This window comes from Eubalaena glacialis, chromosome X (genome assembly GCF_028564815.1).
Source record: "Eubalaena glacialis isolate mEubGla1 chromosome X, mEubGla1.1.hap2.+ XY, whole genome shotgun sequence".
Taxonomy (NCBI): domain Eukaryota; kingdom Metazoa; phylum Chordata; class Mammalia; order Artiodactyla; family Balaenidae; genus Eubalaena; species Eubalaena glacialis.
In genome coordinates, this window is record NC_083736.1 from 99,804,587 (window position 1) to 99,819,242 (window position 14,656).

The 14,656-nt window shown below is 36.3% G+C and overlaps 1 protein-coding gene across 2 annotated transcripts in view; it reads left to right on the forward strand.

Annotated features, from left to right (window-relative positions):
- The first annotated feature begins 979 nt into the window (after nucleotides 1-979).
- The window catches only part of VSIG1 (V-set and immunoglobulin domain containing 1), a 34,869-nt gene continuing 21,192 nt past the window's right edge, over nucleotides 980-14,656 (forward strand). For both annotated transcript variants that reach the window (XM_061178480.1, XM_061178479.1), the window contains exon 1: nucleotides 980-1,205. In XM_061178480.1, the coding sequence (XP_061034463.1) occupies nucleotides 1,157-1,205 (49 nt within the window). In that variant the 5' untranslated portion in view covers nucleotides 980-1,156. The remainder of the gene's footprint in view (nucleotides 1,206-14,656) is intronic.

Sequence of the window (14,656 nt, forward strand, 5' to 3'; positions counted from 1 at the left end):
GGCTGGGAATCCAGAATAAGGACTTTGGACTTGATGAAAGAGTCCATAATGGTGTCATTGAAGATGCGTGATCAAGATTGGAACATTGGCACGTGGCTGGTACACAGAGTGAAGGGGGAGGGAGTCAGGGAGGCCATTTAGGAAGCTGCTACAGTAGGCTAGAGGTGAGGAGCTGCGTGCCTGGACCAGGATGGAAGCAGCAGACTGGAGAAGGGACAGATCTGAGAACTACTGTAGAGACAGAAACACCAGCATTTAGAGATTGCAGGTGAAGAGCCAGAGGAGGCCCTTATGTATCTCAGGGTAACGTAAGCATGAGAGCAACTTTGTTAGAAGTTCATGTTCAGTTGAAGGCCTCTCATCTCTGCAGCCTGCCATTCCTTTCTAGTGAGCCCCCTTTCCAAGTTAACTCTGTAGCACCTATTCAGTATCTTAATTCTGCAAAAATTCAGACTCATCCAGTGGAAGTCTTAAAGCATTTATTCATTCACCTGATTTTGCAAAATTAGGTGGATGAATAAATGCTATCGGGTTTCTAACTTGGAAGACAAAAGCATGCAATTCATCCTACTGCTAGGGCTTCACAAAAGTGTGACATGTCCAGAGTTTGTTCACATAGAAATGAATGCTTTCTTGCTTCATGTCCGCTGTGCCCTTTCTGTGAACCCTGTCTCCTGAGAAAATCTTAGAGCACCAATTTGCTAACTTAATTTGTAAAAGGTTAGTGAATCAATGCCCTGAGACTTTTATAGAAGTATTTGAAATTAATTAGCCTTGTCAACTTTTATTTATATAGGCTCTCTTCCAAAAGGAGCTCTCTTTTCCCCCCCAAGTATAACTTTTCAATAAGATTGATTTTAAGCAATAAAACTTAGAGAATCTGTGTAAGATTGAAGAATTTAAATACGTGGGTTTATTATTAACACAGTAGCAAATATGCCAAGGAAACACGCCCCATGAAAAGTGTTTCAAAGAAAGACACATCTGCTCTGAGAAAGGTTTGTACCCAATAAGTAAGCCCGAAGAGGCTTGTTTGCTTGGTGATGCCAGCAGATAAGCCTGGCAAACCTCGGTGTGACTGAAGAAGCCAGTTTGAGACTCAGCCTAGCCCAGGCGAGCTACTGGACCCTGGCTGCGCTCAGCGAACCTTGGCACGATGGTGTTCACATTTTGGAAGGTCTTTCTGATCCTAAACTGCCTTGCAGGTAAGGAAAGGATCTCCAACTGACCAAAGATCATTGGGAATGGAGTTTCTTTTTAAACTGAAATCGCAAAGTTTTACATAGACTATTCCCCTCCTGTGCTTAAAAGGAACTATGATTAGTATGCTGAGTAAAATAATTTTTGGAAATCTTGCTTAGCAAATATGTGCCATGCCGATATTTTGGGGGCCCAGCCTGTAAATAGAATTGTTTTATGTAGTTTCTGAATTAGGATTTTTTTCACAGAAAAATCACAGTGTCTTCCTTTTTTTCGTTTGAAAGTTGAACACATGAATTTACTCAGAAGCTGAAGTTGTGCCAAGGATACAGTTTTCTCTGTTTTACTTGAGCATTTCCTTCAAACTCACTTTGATTGACTTGCTAAGCCTGGCTGGGAGTGCCTACCATGCTTTACTATCTAACATTTCTTAAGAGTTGTCCTTTTCCAAGCATAAGACTGTATTTAGGAAAATACGTGAGTGATTTATCATTGTGCACAGTATGGGTGTTTTTAGGGGTTTGAGCAGAACAAAATTATTTTTAGAGTCAAAATCCTAATGTTGGTAGACCCAGGAGAGAGCACTAATTCAGAAAAACCCCTTGGCTAGTTTTTTCAAATACCGGATACATTTTGAATCTGTTCTTATGATAAATTAGGTCCATGGCAGATAAAACAAGATTGTTTATCCAATAAATGATATTTTTAAGCCATCAATAATATTAGGCAGTTATTAGAATGAGGTTTACTAAGCATATTTAATGACATAAGAAAATGCTCAGGATAAAATATTGAGTGAAAAAGCAGGATATACCCACAGGATATGCCTAGAATAAATTACAAGAAGGTTATATACCAAACTGCTCATGGTGATTGCCTCCGGCTGCTGGGATTAGAGATGTTTTTTTATCTTATTCTCTGCCTTTTTCATATTTTCCACGGTTTCTACAAAGAATATTACACTATTTCTATAATCAGAAAAAAGTGTTACTTTTCAAAACTATATGGTATTTAGTAATAGTTCTCTAACTGTTCGTTACTGTTTAAACAAACATGTTCCGTGGAGTCACCAGAAGGCAATACTGCATTTATCCAGTGATCTAACCAGGACTTAGAGCTGGAAAAAGCCGCCTTTCTCAATTTCCATCCTGGTGGGAACATATGTTACTATTTTCCCTTTCCCCCAGGGATATTCATTTTAAACCTTAACTTTAGACAGTGAAAGTCTTTGTCCCTTTTAAAGAGCTTCCAGTCATTAGCTAATTGGGTCGCCCCTGGGCCTTCTGCACTAGCCCTCTAAAAATCACACCTGTAGTCAACACCTACTTCCCTATGTGACGCCTTTCTCTGGCCTATACTAGATGCCAGTTTCAGAACTGTTGCAAGAGTGGTTTTTCACTATAACAAACATATATAATTTTTACTGATTATAAATGTAATGTATGGTCTTTGTAGAGAGATTGGAAATACGGAAATGTATAAATAAGAAAATAAAAGTCACCAGAAATCTTACCAGAGATTTGGGTGAATTTCTTATTTTTTTCCTTTGCAAGTGTATATATTACATTACAAAATTGGGTTTATACCTTGTATACATTTTTTTTATTGTTTAAAACTTACTTAGATGATGTCAGGATCTTACTTGATTATGACTTTTGGAACAAAGCCCAATCAGAGTGACCAATAAATACTTCAGAGCCTTTGTTTTAAAATTACTGTATAACTGGTTTTGTTGGTGTATAGTGTACATATACAATTTAGCTGGCCCAAAGCAAAATGTGGTAGTGTCAGTCTAGTAGATAGAATGGAAATATGGTACAATATATTGTTGTTTGCTTACATAAGTATGGAAGTCAGAGAAAGAAAGAGTTCAGTAATCTATGCCTGGCATTAGTAGTGACCATCAGTTGATCCAGAAATGGCTGTGAGGTAACTGGTAACGTTTCCATCCATGTGTAATTTGATGTCCTACCTGAACTTGTTTCCTGGTCAGGAAGAATGCCACATTTTTGGTGTCAAGCATGGTGCTTGGCACATAGTGGGCACATAGGAAAGGTTTACTGAAAGAATTAACTACCTTCCGAAATCTTGCCATTTGTGACATGGATGGACCTTAAGGGCATTATGCAAAGTCAGAGAAAGTCAGAGAAAGACAAACACTGTATGATCTCACTCATATGTAGAATCTAAAAACAAAAACAAAAAAACAAAAACCTGAATTCATAGAAACAGAGAGTATAGCAGTGGTTACCAGGGGTGGTGGGTGTGCAGTAATAGGGAGATGTTGGTCGAAGGGTACAAACTTCTGGTTAGAAGATGAATAAGTTCTGGGGATCTAATGTACAGCATGGTGACTATAATTGACAATACTGTATTATATGGTTGAAAGTTTTTAAAAGGGTAGATCTTAAATATTGTCACCACAAAAAAGAAAACATAATTATGTGATGTGATGGAAGTGTTAGTTAACGTTATGGTAGTAATCATTTTGAAATATATATCAAATCAACACTTTGTACAGCTTAAACTTACACGATGTTATATGTAAATCATATTTGAATAAAGGTGGAAAAATAAAAGAGTGGATTACCTCCTCAAACCCCAGACATCCAGAAATGATTTTCACTTACATATATAAAATGAATTTTTTGTACAGCTAAGCATGACAGATTTTATTTTAATGAAAACTTTTCGGCTGACTTCTAAGGAAGTTAGGTTAAATTCCACTTCAGGAAAATAATGTTAATCAAAAATGTCTTCTGCAAAAGTTCAAGCATATCATTTTAGATGCTTGTAATATATATTAGTCACCTGTTGGAAAGATATGTTAATGTTGTTTCCATTCTCGGGAGGTACGTGCTATGCATTTTAATGCAGTAATATATTTGAACTTTGGTTTTGCAGTCAGATCCATAAAGTTAGTGATCATTTGGTTATATTATTCCCTAACTCAAAAAGGAAGCAATTTTACATGAAGTTGCTGGAAATTAAATCACTTCAAATGCATCAGGTCAAATATGGCTATTTGGTATATTAGGAGAATAATAATCCCCCTACAAGCAAAGTGCCTTCCACATTGTAGGCATTAAATAGATGAATGAACAATCATTACCAAAACATGAGGCATTTAAAATCTTTCTAGAGTGTTGATTAACTCAAGTGTATACAACTTGGATTATTTTCCTTTAATAGTATGCACTGATATTTAAAAGCAGTCACACATATTTCAACCACGTATATGTTTTTTTGGGGGGGGGGTGTTTTTTTTAATTCAGTCAGGTCAGTGAGTGAAATTGCAATTCTGAGTTTTGTTTAAATCAGGTACTAATCTTTATTTTGCTGTTTATTCACAGTCTTGTCAATGTGGAGATTTTTTCTGACTTTTTCAATTTTTAAATAATTTCTCAATTTAGACTAAATGAATCCAAAGGAAGGGAACATTTTTTTCCCTGACACACACAGAATCACTTTCAGTTTAAGACTAAATTTGTACTGTTCAGTATCCACATGTGGCCATTTAAATATAAATGAATTCAAATTAAATAAAATAAGAAATTCTGTTCTTCAGTCACACGAGCCACATTTCAGGTGCTCCATAACTCCATGTGGGTAACGGCTGCTGAATTGGACAGTACAGCTGTAGAACATTTCCATCATCACAGAAAGTTCTACTGGACAGTGCTGGGCTAGACAGTGGTCTCAGAGGTTTAAGTAGTGTGCACTAATTGAATGATGTGACATTTTTTAAAAGTTCATCTGGAAATATATAACTCAGCTCTGAAGTGTATTGTCATTATATTAGAGATGGACAGTTTCTGAAAACTGTCTTTTCTTCAGAATTTAAGGATTGATTATGGTGCTGAGTATTGGGAATCAGGGCAATAAAAATGGCCTGGAAATATTGCCATGCCAGTTGTTACCTATTTCAGAACAATGTGTCGTATTCTTAAAAATATATTGTCTCACAGTAGATTTGGAGGTTACCATACTTATTCCGAGGTGATATTGTTGAGCTTTTACAGATCTCAATTTACATATTTATATGTCTTCTATTAAAAATATGTTGAAAATCCCAAATCCTTGATTTTCATTTGCCTCCATTCTGGTCTGTACTATAAATGGTTCCTCATGCGTTGACATGGCAGGCAGAGATTGTGTCTGTCTTGTTCATTAGTATTTCCCCAGTGTTAGCACTGTTTGTGGCAGAAAATAGGTGCTCAACAGATATTAGCTGATAGGCATCAAGGCTTCTTCCATGGCTTACCTTGTGCGAGAATTGTGTTTACTCTGCCTTCAGGCACTTTTGTCGAGGGTAGCCCTTGAAGGTTTTTTTGGTTTGTTTTTTGTTTTTGTTCTTTTTTTGCCTTACCTATCATAAATTATTACCATTAGCCAATCCCATAATAGATACTGGGACATAAACTAGAGGACAAAAATGATGGCCAAATAATATCTTCAAAATCCCTTTTTTAGGGGAAAGTTTATGGGAAATTTAATGGCCACCAAATCCCCATTCTACCCCTTTAATTTTGGATGCTTTAAAGACATTTGGAAGTCACTATTTGGGCATAGCCAGAGATGGATGTGGCTAACTTCCAGGAGAAATGAGATGGGCTTCTGAGGGCAGGAGAGAGTCACTTAGCTTTCTCCAGTGAACTTTCCATCAAAAAAAGTAGCTGATTTCTGCAGGCCAATTTTGGTTTTGGGGTAGGCATTATGGGAACCAGGAACACATAGGGAGGAGAACATTGGAAAGGGAAAACTGCATGGAGTTAGAAGGTGCTGCATTGGTGTCTACCCTAAAACACTTCTCTCAATTCATCAAGACATTGGTTGCCATGTAAACAGCCAACTCTGACAGAGAAGCAGCTGGACCAGATGGTCTGGCTGTGACAAAGAACATGGCTATTGAATCCAGGAAACCAGGGGTAATCAGTACAATGGTTTGCTTTTTCTTTAAAATTTTCAAAATGTTTGTTAATTCCCTGAGTTCCTTTTGCCTGACCACTGTCATTAAGAAAAAATAAAATCAAAGTCGTCTTTGGGAAGGGGGCCAGGAATTTGTCTTTCTGTACTATTTCCTCTGACCTTCCCACCATCTTTGTATCCTCATCCTGTCCCAACCTGGAAGGCAGCTAGCGTTCTCACTCTAGCCCCCCTGCAGCATAGAGAGCACCTCTTAAACTTGACCTTTTCTAATACCTGCCTGACAGTCTTATGTTCCATCCTGGAAAGCTTCTATACTCTGACTTTGCAATGGAGAATAACCAGTTATTACGATGAGCCAATGCCTCTATAGTGTTACCCAAAGTATTGTCCCCTATAACATCCCTTGGGAAAATGTTTACGTAGTACTAAGGATTTCAAGTACAGTGGTAGGCTGGATTTTGGGGTAGGGAGCTCTTTGGTATTCCTCCAAATCATATGGGCAGCAGATCCTTTTCTAAGGCCAATAGTTCTCTCAGGCCCCTTTTACAATCTTAAATCTTGAGGGAGATTTCTGGTTTGGACAAAATGACATAGATCTGTGTCTCCTTGCTTCTCCCTGCTAAGCACAAGTATAAACCCTCCCTGGAAATAATGCAAGAGACAGCCAAGGGAGAACTCTGAAAGATAGTAAGAAGAAAGCAAACTGGCTTGGACCCTGGGAACTACAGAGAGGCAGGGTATCTTATGCCTCTTTACCCAAAGGAGGAAGGGGCCCCAGTCCTGGCATTTCCTGATCCTAACATAGCAGCCCACAGGGAGACTGATTCTTCCCCCAGACTGAGTGGGAGTCCCTCTAACATCAGATGAGCTCAACACCACTGGCAAGGGGCAATCATCAGGAGACCCACCAACAATAGGAGAAAAAAGAAGCAATCTCCTTCCTCACTGGGCCTGAGACTCCCCACTTTCACCTAGCGATACTGAGGAGGGAGGGTGGAACAGAAAAGAGGGATGAAACCACAGAAACTATCTGGTTCTAGAAGGCTCTTTGTCTCTCCCCCACAGAGAGACACCAGGGCAGCTGGGGGTTCCAATAGGAGTGACCTGCCATACCTATCTCCCACTGAGAGATACCCAGAAACCTGACCTAGGGAAATGCTTCCACGTGCTCAGGCAACAGGATCAGGGATAAATAGAAGCCCTGGTGACCCCAGATAACCAAACAGACCAAAACAACACCACAAAAATTAAACTGGCATGAGAAATATGCAAAAGTAGGCCAAGACCTGTGTGCAAAACATAAAACAAAATAAAAGTGACTGTCCACTAAAATAAAAGATTTAAGTAGGAGTTTTCTAACATAATAGACAAAATGTCTGTAGGTTCTGACAAATGTATAATCACATGTATCTACCATTATATTATTGTACAGAGTATTTTCACTGCCCTAAAAATCCTCTGTGCTCCACTTATTGATGTCTTCCTCTACACCAACCCCTGTCAACCACTCATCTTTTTACTGTCTGCATAGTTTTGCCTTTTCCACAATGTCATATAGTTGGAATCATACAGTGTGTAGCCTTTTCAGATTGGCTTCTTTCACTTAGGAATATGCATTTAAGGTTCCTCCATGTATTTTCATGGCTTGATAGCTCATTTCTTTTTAGCACTGAATAATATTGTCAGTGTCTGGATGTACCACACTTTATTAATCCATTCACCTACTGAAGGACATCTTGGTTGCTTCCAAGTTTTGGCAGTTATAAATAAAGCTGCTATAAACCTGTGTGCAGATTTTTGTGTAGACATAAGTCTTCAACTTCTCTGGTTAAATATCAAGGAACACAATTGCTGGATAGTATGGTAAGAGTATGTTTAATTTTGTAAGAAACCACCAAACTGTCTCAAAATGCCTGTACCATTTTACATTCCCACCAGCAACAAATGTTGCTGGTTCTCCACATCCTCATCAGCATTCAGTGTGTCAGTGTTGTGAATTTTTTAAAAAAATTAAAAAAAATTTTGGCTGCGCCGTGCGGCATGTGGAATCTTAGTTCCCCGACCAGGGATCGAACCTGTGCCCCCTCCATTAGAAGCGCGGAGTCTTAACCACTGGACCACCAGGGAAGTCCCCCAGTAGTGTTGTTTTAATTTGCATTTCCCTGATGACATAAAGTGTGGAGCATCTTTTCATATGCTCATTTGCCATCTATATAGCACCTTTGGTGAGATGTCTCTTTAAGGTCTTTGCCATTTTTTAATCTGGTTGTTTGCTTTCTTATTATTGAGTGTTAAGAGTTCTTTGTATATTTTGGATAATGGTCCTTTATTATCTATGTCTTCTGTAACTAGTTTCTCCTAGTCTGTGGCTTGTCTTTTCATTCTCTTGACAGTGTCTTTCACAGAGCAGTTTTAATTTTAATGAAATTCAGCTTATCAATTTTTTCTTTCATGGATCATGCTTTTGGTGTCATCATCAAACCCAAGGTCATCTAGATTTTCTCTTATGTTATATTGTAGGAGTTTTATAGCTTTGCTTTTTACATTTAGATCTGTGATCCATTTTGAGATAATTTTTATGAAATGTGTAAGTTCTATGTCTAGATTCTTTTTTTTTTTTTTGGCACATGGAAATCCAGTTGTTCCAGCACCATTTGTTGAGAAGATTTTCTTTCCTCCATTGTATTGCCTTTGCTCCTTTGTCAAAGATCAGTTGACTATACTTATGTGGGTCTACTTCTGGCCTCTCTATTCTGTTCCATTGATCTATTTGTCTATTCTTTCACCAGTATTACACAGTCTTGATTACTATAGCTTTATAGGAAGTCTTTAAGTTGGTTAGTGTCAGTCCTCCAACTTTGTTCTTCTTCAGTATTTGTCTTGGTTATTCTGGGTCTTTTGCCTCGCCATATAAACTTTGGAATAACTTTGTTGCTATCCACATAATAACTTGCTGGGATTTTGACTGGGATTACATTGAGTCTATAGATTAAGTTGGGAAGAACTGACATCTCAGAAATATTGAGTCTTCCTTAAACATGGACTATCTCTCCATTTATTAATTCTTGTCTGATTTCTTTCATCAGAATTTTTTAGTTTTCCTCATACAGATCTTGTACATACTTTGTTAGACTTACACTGAAGTATTTCATTTCTGGGGGTGCTAATGTAAATTGTATTGTGTTTTTTTAATTTTAATTTTATTATAGTATAGTTGATTTACAAAGTTGTGTTAGTTTCAGGTGTACAGCAAAGTGATTCAGTTATACATATACATATATTCATTCTTTTTTAGATTCTTTCCCCATGTAAGTTATCCCAGAATATTGAGTAGAGTCCCCTGTGCTATACAGTAGGTCCTTGTTGGTTATCTATCTTATATATAGTAGTGTGCATATGTTCTTCCCAAGCTCCTGATTTATCCCATTGTGTTTTTAATGTCAAATTCCACTTCTTCATCGCTGGTTTATAGATAGGAAAGCGATAAAGTTTTGTACATTAACCTTGTATCCTGAAAATTTGCTATAATCATTTATTAGTTCCAGGAGATTTTTGCTGATTCTTTCGGATTTTCTACATAGGCAGTCATGTCATCTCTCGTTTCCTTCACAATCTGTATACCTTTTATTCCCTTTTTGTGTCTTAATGCATTAGCTAGGACTTCCAGTATGAGGTTGAAAAGGAGTGATGAAAGGGGATATCCTTGCCTTGTTCCTGACCTTAGTAGGAAAGCTTCTAGTTTTTCACCATTAAGTATGATGTTAGCTGTAGGGTTTTTGTAAATGTTCTTCATCAAGTTGAAGAAGTTCTCTGTTCCTAGTTTATTGAGAATTTTTATCATGAATGCATGTTGGATTTTGTCAAATGCTTTCTCTGAATAAATTGATATGATCATGTGATTTTTTTCTTTAGCCTATTGCTGTGATGAGTTACATTAATCAATTTTCAAGTGTTGAACCAGCCTTGCATACTTGGGGTAAATCACACTTGTTCTTGGTGTAGAATTCCTTTTATTCATTGTTGGATTTGATTTGCTAATATTTTGTTGAGGATTTTTGCATCTATGTTCATGAGAGATGTTGTCCTATAGTTTTCTTGTAATGTATTTTTCTGGTTTTAGTATTAGGGTGATGTTGGCATCTTAGGATGAGTTAGGAAGCATTCCCTTTGTTCTGTTTTCTGAAAGAGATTGTAGACAATTTGTACAGTTTCTTCCTTAAATATTTGGTAGAATTCACCAGTGAACCCATCTGAGCCTGGTGCTTTCTGCTTTGGAAAGTTATTAATTGTTGATTCAATTTCTTTAATAGCTATAGAATAGATATAGGCCTGTTCAGATTGTCTACTTTTTGTGTGAGTTTTGGCAGATTGTGTCTTTCAAGGAATTGATCCATTTCATCTAGGTCATCAAATTTGTGGGCATAGATTTGTTCCTAGTATTCCTTTATTATCCTTTTAATGTCCATGGTACCTGCAGTGATGGTCCCTCTTTTATTAGTAATTTGTGTCCTATGTATTTTTTTCTTAGTTAGCCTGGCTAGAGCCTTAACAATTTTCTTTATCTTTTCAAATAACTAGTTTTGGTTTCATTGGTTTTCTCTATTGATTTCCTGTTTTCAATTTCATTGATTTCTCCTCTAATTTTCATTATTTCTTTTGTTTAAAAAATTAAAAAAAAATTTTATGGAAGTATAGTTGATTTACAATATTGTATTAATTTCTGCTGTATAGCAAAGTGATTCAGTTTACATATATATATTCTTTTCCATTATGATTTATCACAGGATACTGAAATAGTTCTTTGTGCTATACAGTAGGACCTTATTGTTTATTACTCTTCTTTTTCTAGTTTCCTAAGGAACAAGCTTAGATGATTGATTTTAGAGCTTTCACATTCAGTGTTGTAAATTTCCCTCTAAGCACTGCTTTGGCTGCATACCACAAATTTTGGTAAGTTGTATTTTCATTTTCATCTAGTTAAAAATATTTGTAAATTTCTCCTGAGCTTTCTTCTTTGACCCATGTGTTATTTTGAAGTGTGTTGTTTAATCTCCATGTGTTTTGGGACTTTTCAGTAATTTTTTTGTTATTGATTTCTACTTTATTTTCATTGTGGTCTGAGAGCAGACACTGTGTGACTTCTTTTAAATTTGTTAAGGTTTGTTTTATGGCCCAGAATCTGGTCTATCTTGGTGAGTATTCATAGTGTTTTAAAAGTGCATCTCTTTGTATAGAACACTCTACCCCAAAACAGCAGAATGCACTTTTTTTCCTCCGAGCACCCACAGAACACTTACCAAAATAGACCATAGGCATGGCCATATAACAGACCTCAGCAACTTTAAAAATTTTTAAATTATACAGTCTGTTCTCTGAGCACAATGGAATCAAACTAGAAACCAAGAACAGAGAGACAACAGGAAAGTCTCTAAATACTTGAAAATTACACAACACACTTCTAAATAATCTGTGGATCAAAGAGAAAGTCTTAAAGGAAATTTTTAAAAAATATATAGAACTGAATGAAAATGAAAATATAACATATAGACAAATATAACATGCAGCTAAAGCAGTGCTGAGAGAGAAATTTATAACACTAAATGCTTACATTTGAAATGAAGAAAAGTCTCAAGTCAATAACTGAAGTTCCTACATCAAGGAACTAGAAAAAGAAGAACAAAATAAACCCAAACAAGCAGAAGGAAGGAAGTAATCAAGAGTTGAAATCAATGGAATTTAAATAGGAAAACTATAGAGAAAATTAAATGAAATAAAAATCTGGTTCTTTGAAAAAAATTGATAAACCTCTAGCAAGACTGGTAAAAATAAAAAGATAAGACACAAATCATCAATATCAGAAGTGAAATATGGGATATCACTATATATCTTGCAGTCATTAAAAATATAAGAAGGAAATACTATGAACAACTTTACATTCATATATTTGACGACTTCTTAGAAGAAATGGATAATTCCTCAAAAACAACAAACTACTAAAACTCACCCAATATAAAATGTATAAGCTGAATATCCCTATAATCATTAAAGAGATTGAATTCGTAATTTAAAAACCTCCTGAAAAAGAAATCGCCAGGCCTAGACACTTTCACTGGATAATTCTACCAAATGTTTAAAAAATAATTAACAACGATTTTACGCAATCTTTTCCAAAAAATAGAAGAGGAGGGAACATTTCAAACTCATTTTTGAGGCTCGTATTAACCTGATACCAAAACCAGACAAAGACAGTACAAAAATAGAAAACTACAGACCAATATCTCTCATGAACTTAAACTCAAAATCCCTCAAGAAAACACTAGCAAATTGAATCCCACGATGTTTAAAAGGAATTCTACCCAAGTGGGATTTATTTAAGCTATGCAAGGCTGGTTCAGTATTCAAAAATCATTCAGTGTAATCTCTCATATCAACAGGCTAACTTAAAAAAAAAGAGCATATCAATTGATACAGAAAAAGTACCTGACAAAATCCAACACCCATTCATGAAAGAAAAAAAACAAAAAAACAAAACAAAAAACCCAAAACCTCTTAGCATGTTAGGAATAGACGATGTGTTAGTTTCCAAAAGCTGCTGCAACAAATTGCCATAAACTGGGTGGCTTAAAACAGACAAATTTATTCTCTCACAGTTCTGGAGGCCAAAATTCCAAAGTCAAAGTGCTGGCAGAATTGATTCTGGAGAATCCATGCCATGCCTTTCTCCTAGCTGGCTGCTAGCAATTCTTGGCGTTCCTTGGCTTGTATAGGCATCACTCCAATTTCTGACTCCATCTTCACATGGCCTTTCCTTCTATGTATCTGTGTGCCAAATCTCACTGTCCTTGTTCTTATAATGACAGCAGTCATTGGGTTTAGGCCCCACCTTAAATCCAGGGTGATCTATGTCATCATTAATTACATTGCAAAGACCCTGTTTCCAAATAAGATCACATTCACAGGCACCAGGGATTAGCACTTGTTCGTATCCTTTTGGGGGCCCCAATTCAACCCATGGCAGGAGAATTCCCTTAACTTGATAAAGAACATCTACAAATATCCTACAGCTAACATTGTATTTAATGGTGAAATACTGAATGCTTTTCCCCTAAGACTGGGAACAAGACAAGGATGTCTACTTTCTCAACTCTCTTATTCAATAAAATACTGGAAGTTATAGCTGCTGTAATAAGGCAATAAAAATTAATTAAAGACATACAGATAGGAAAGGAAGAAATAAAGTTCGCTCTACCCAACAAAAGACTGGCATCTAGGTTGTGTAGAGAACTCTCAAAATTCAACAGTAAAAAATTAAGCAATCAGAAAACGGGCAAAAGACATGAAAGACATTTTGCTGAGGAAGATATACAAATGGCAAATAATCACAGGAAAAGTTATTTAGCATCATTAATTTGCATTAGGGAAATGCAAATTAAAACCACAATAATATATTACTACGCACCTATTAGAATGGCTAAATTAGAAAATAGTGACAACACCAAATGCTGACGAGGATGTGGAGAGGCTGAACCACTCATACACTTTGGAAAACAGTGTGGCTGTTTTTTGCTTACTTTTAATAAAACTAAACATGTAACTACCATCTAACCCAGCAATTGCACTCTTGGGAATTTATCCCAGAGACATGGGAATTTATCCTCATACAAAAATCTGTACATGAATGTTTGTTGGAGTTTTATTCAATTGCTAAAAACTAGAAACAACCCAGATGTCCCTAAATAGGTAAATGGTTAAACAAATCGTGGTACATACATACCATTGAATGTTACTAAGCAATAAAAGGCAATGAACTACTGATACACACAACAACTTGGATGAATTTCTAAGTAATTATGCTGAGTGAAAAAAAGTTAATCAGCAAAAAGGTTACCATGCTTCCATTTATGTAACATTTATGAAATGACAAAATTTTAGAAATGGAAGACAGATTAGTGGTTGCCAATGCTTAGGATCAGGGATGGGGTACAGGACGGAGGTGAGTGCGATTATGGAAGGGAAATATGAGGGATCTTTGTGGTGGTGGACTGTTCAGTATCTTGACTGTGGGTGTGGATACACAAACCTACACATGTGATAAAATTGTGTAGAATTAAATGCATACACACACAGGAGTACAAGTAAAACTGGAGAAACCTGAAATGAATAAAATCAGTGGACTGTATCAATATCAGTGCCCTGGTTGTGATATTATACAGTAGTTTTACAAAATAAGTTACCATGGGGGTGCTGAGTAAAGTGTACATGAGATCTCCATCTTATTTCTTAGAATTGCGTGTGAATCTACTATTATCCCAATAAAATTTTCAATTAAATATTGTTGAGGGCCCAAAAGACTTTTTGCTATGTAGGTTATTTCTATCTATATTTATTGTATTAGAAAGTAAAACTAAAAGAAATTTAAACACAAAAATACACAAGCATGCATTCCATTAGCCACTAGAGGAATATCATTACTTGTCATGTAACTGCTGGAACACTCCGTTGTACACTCATGAGAAGATGAGAGTGA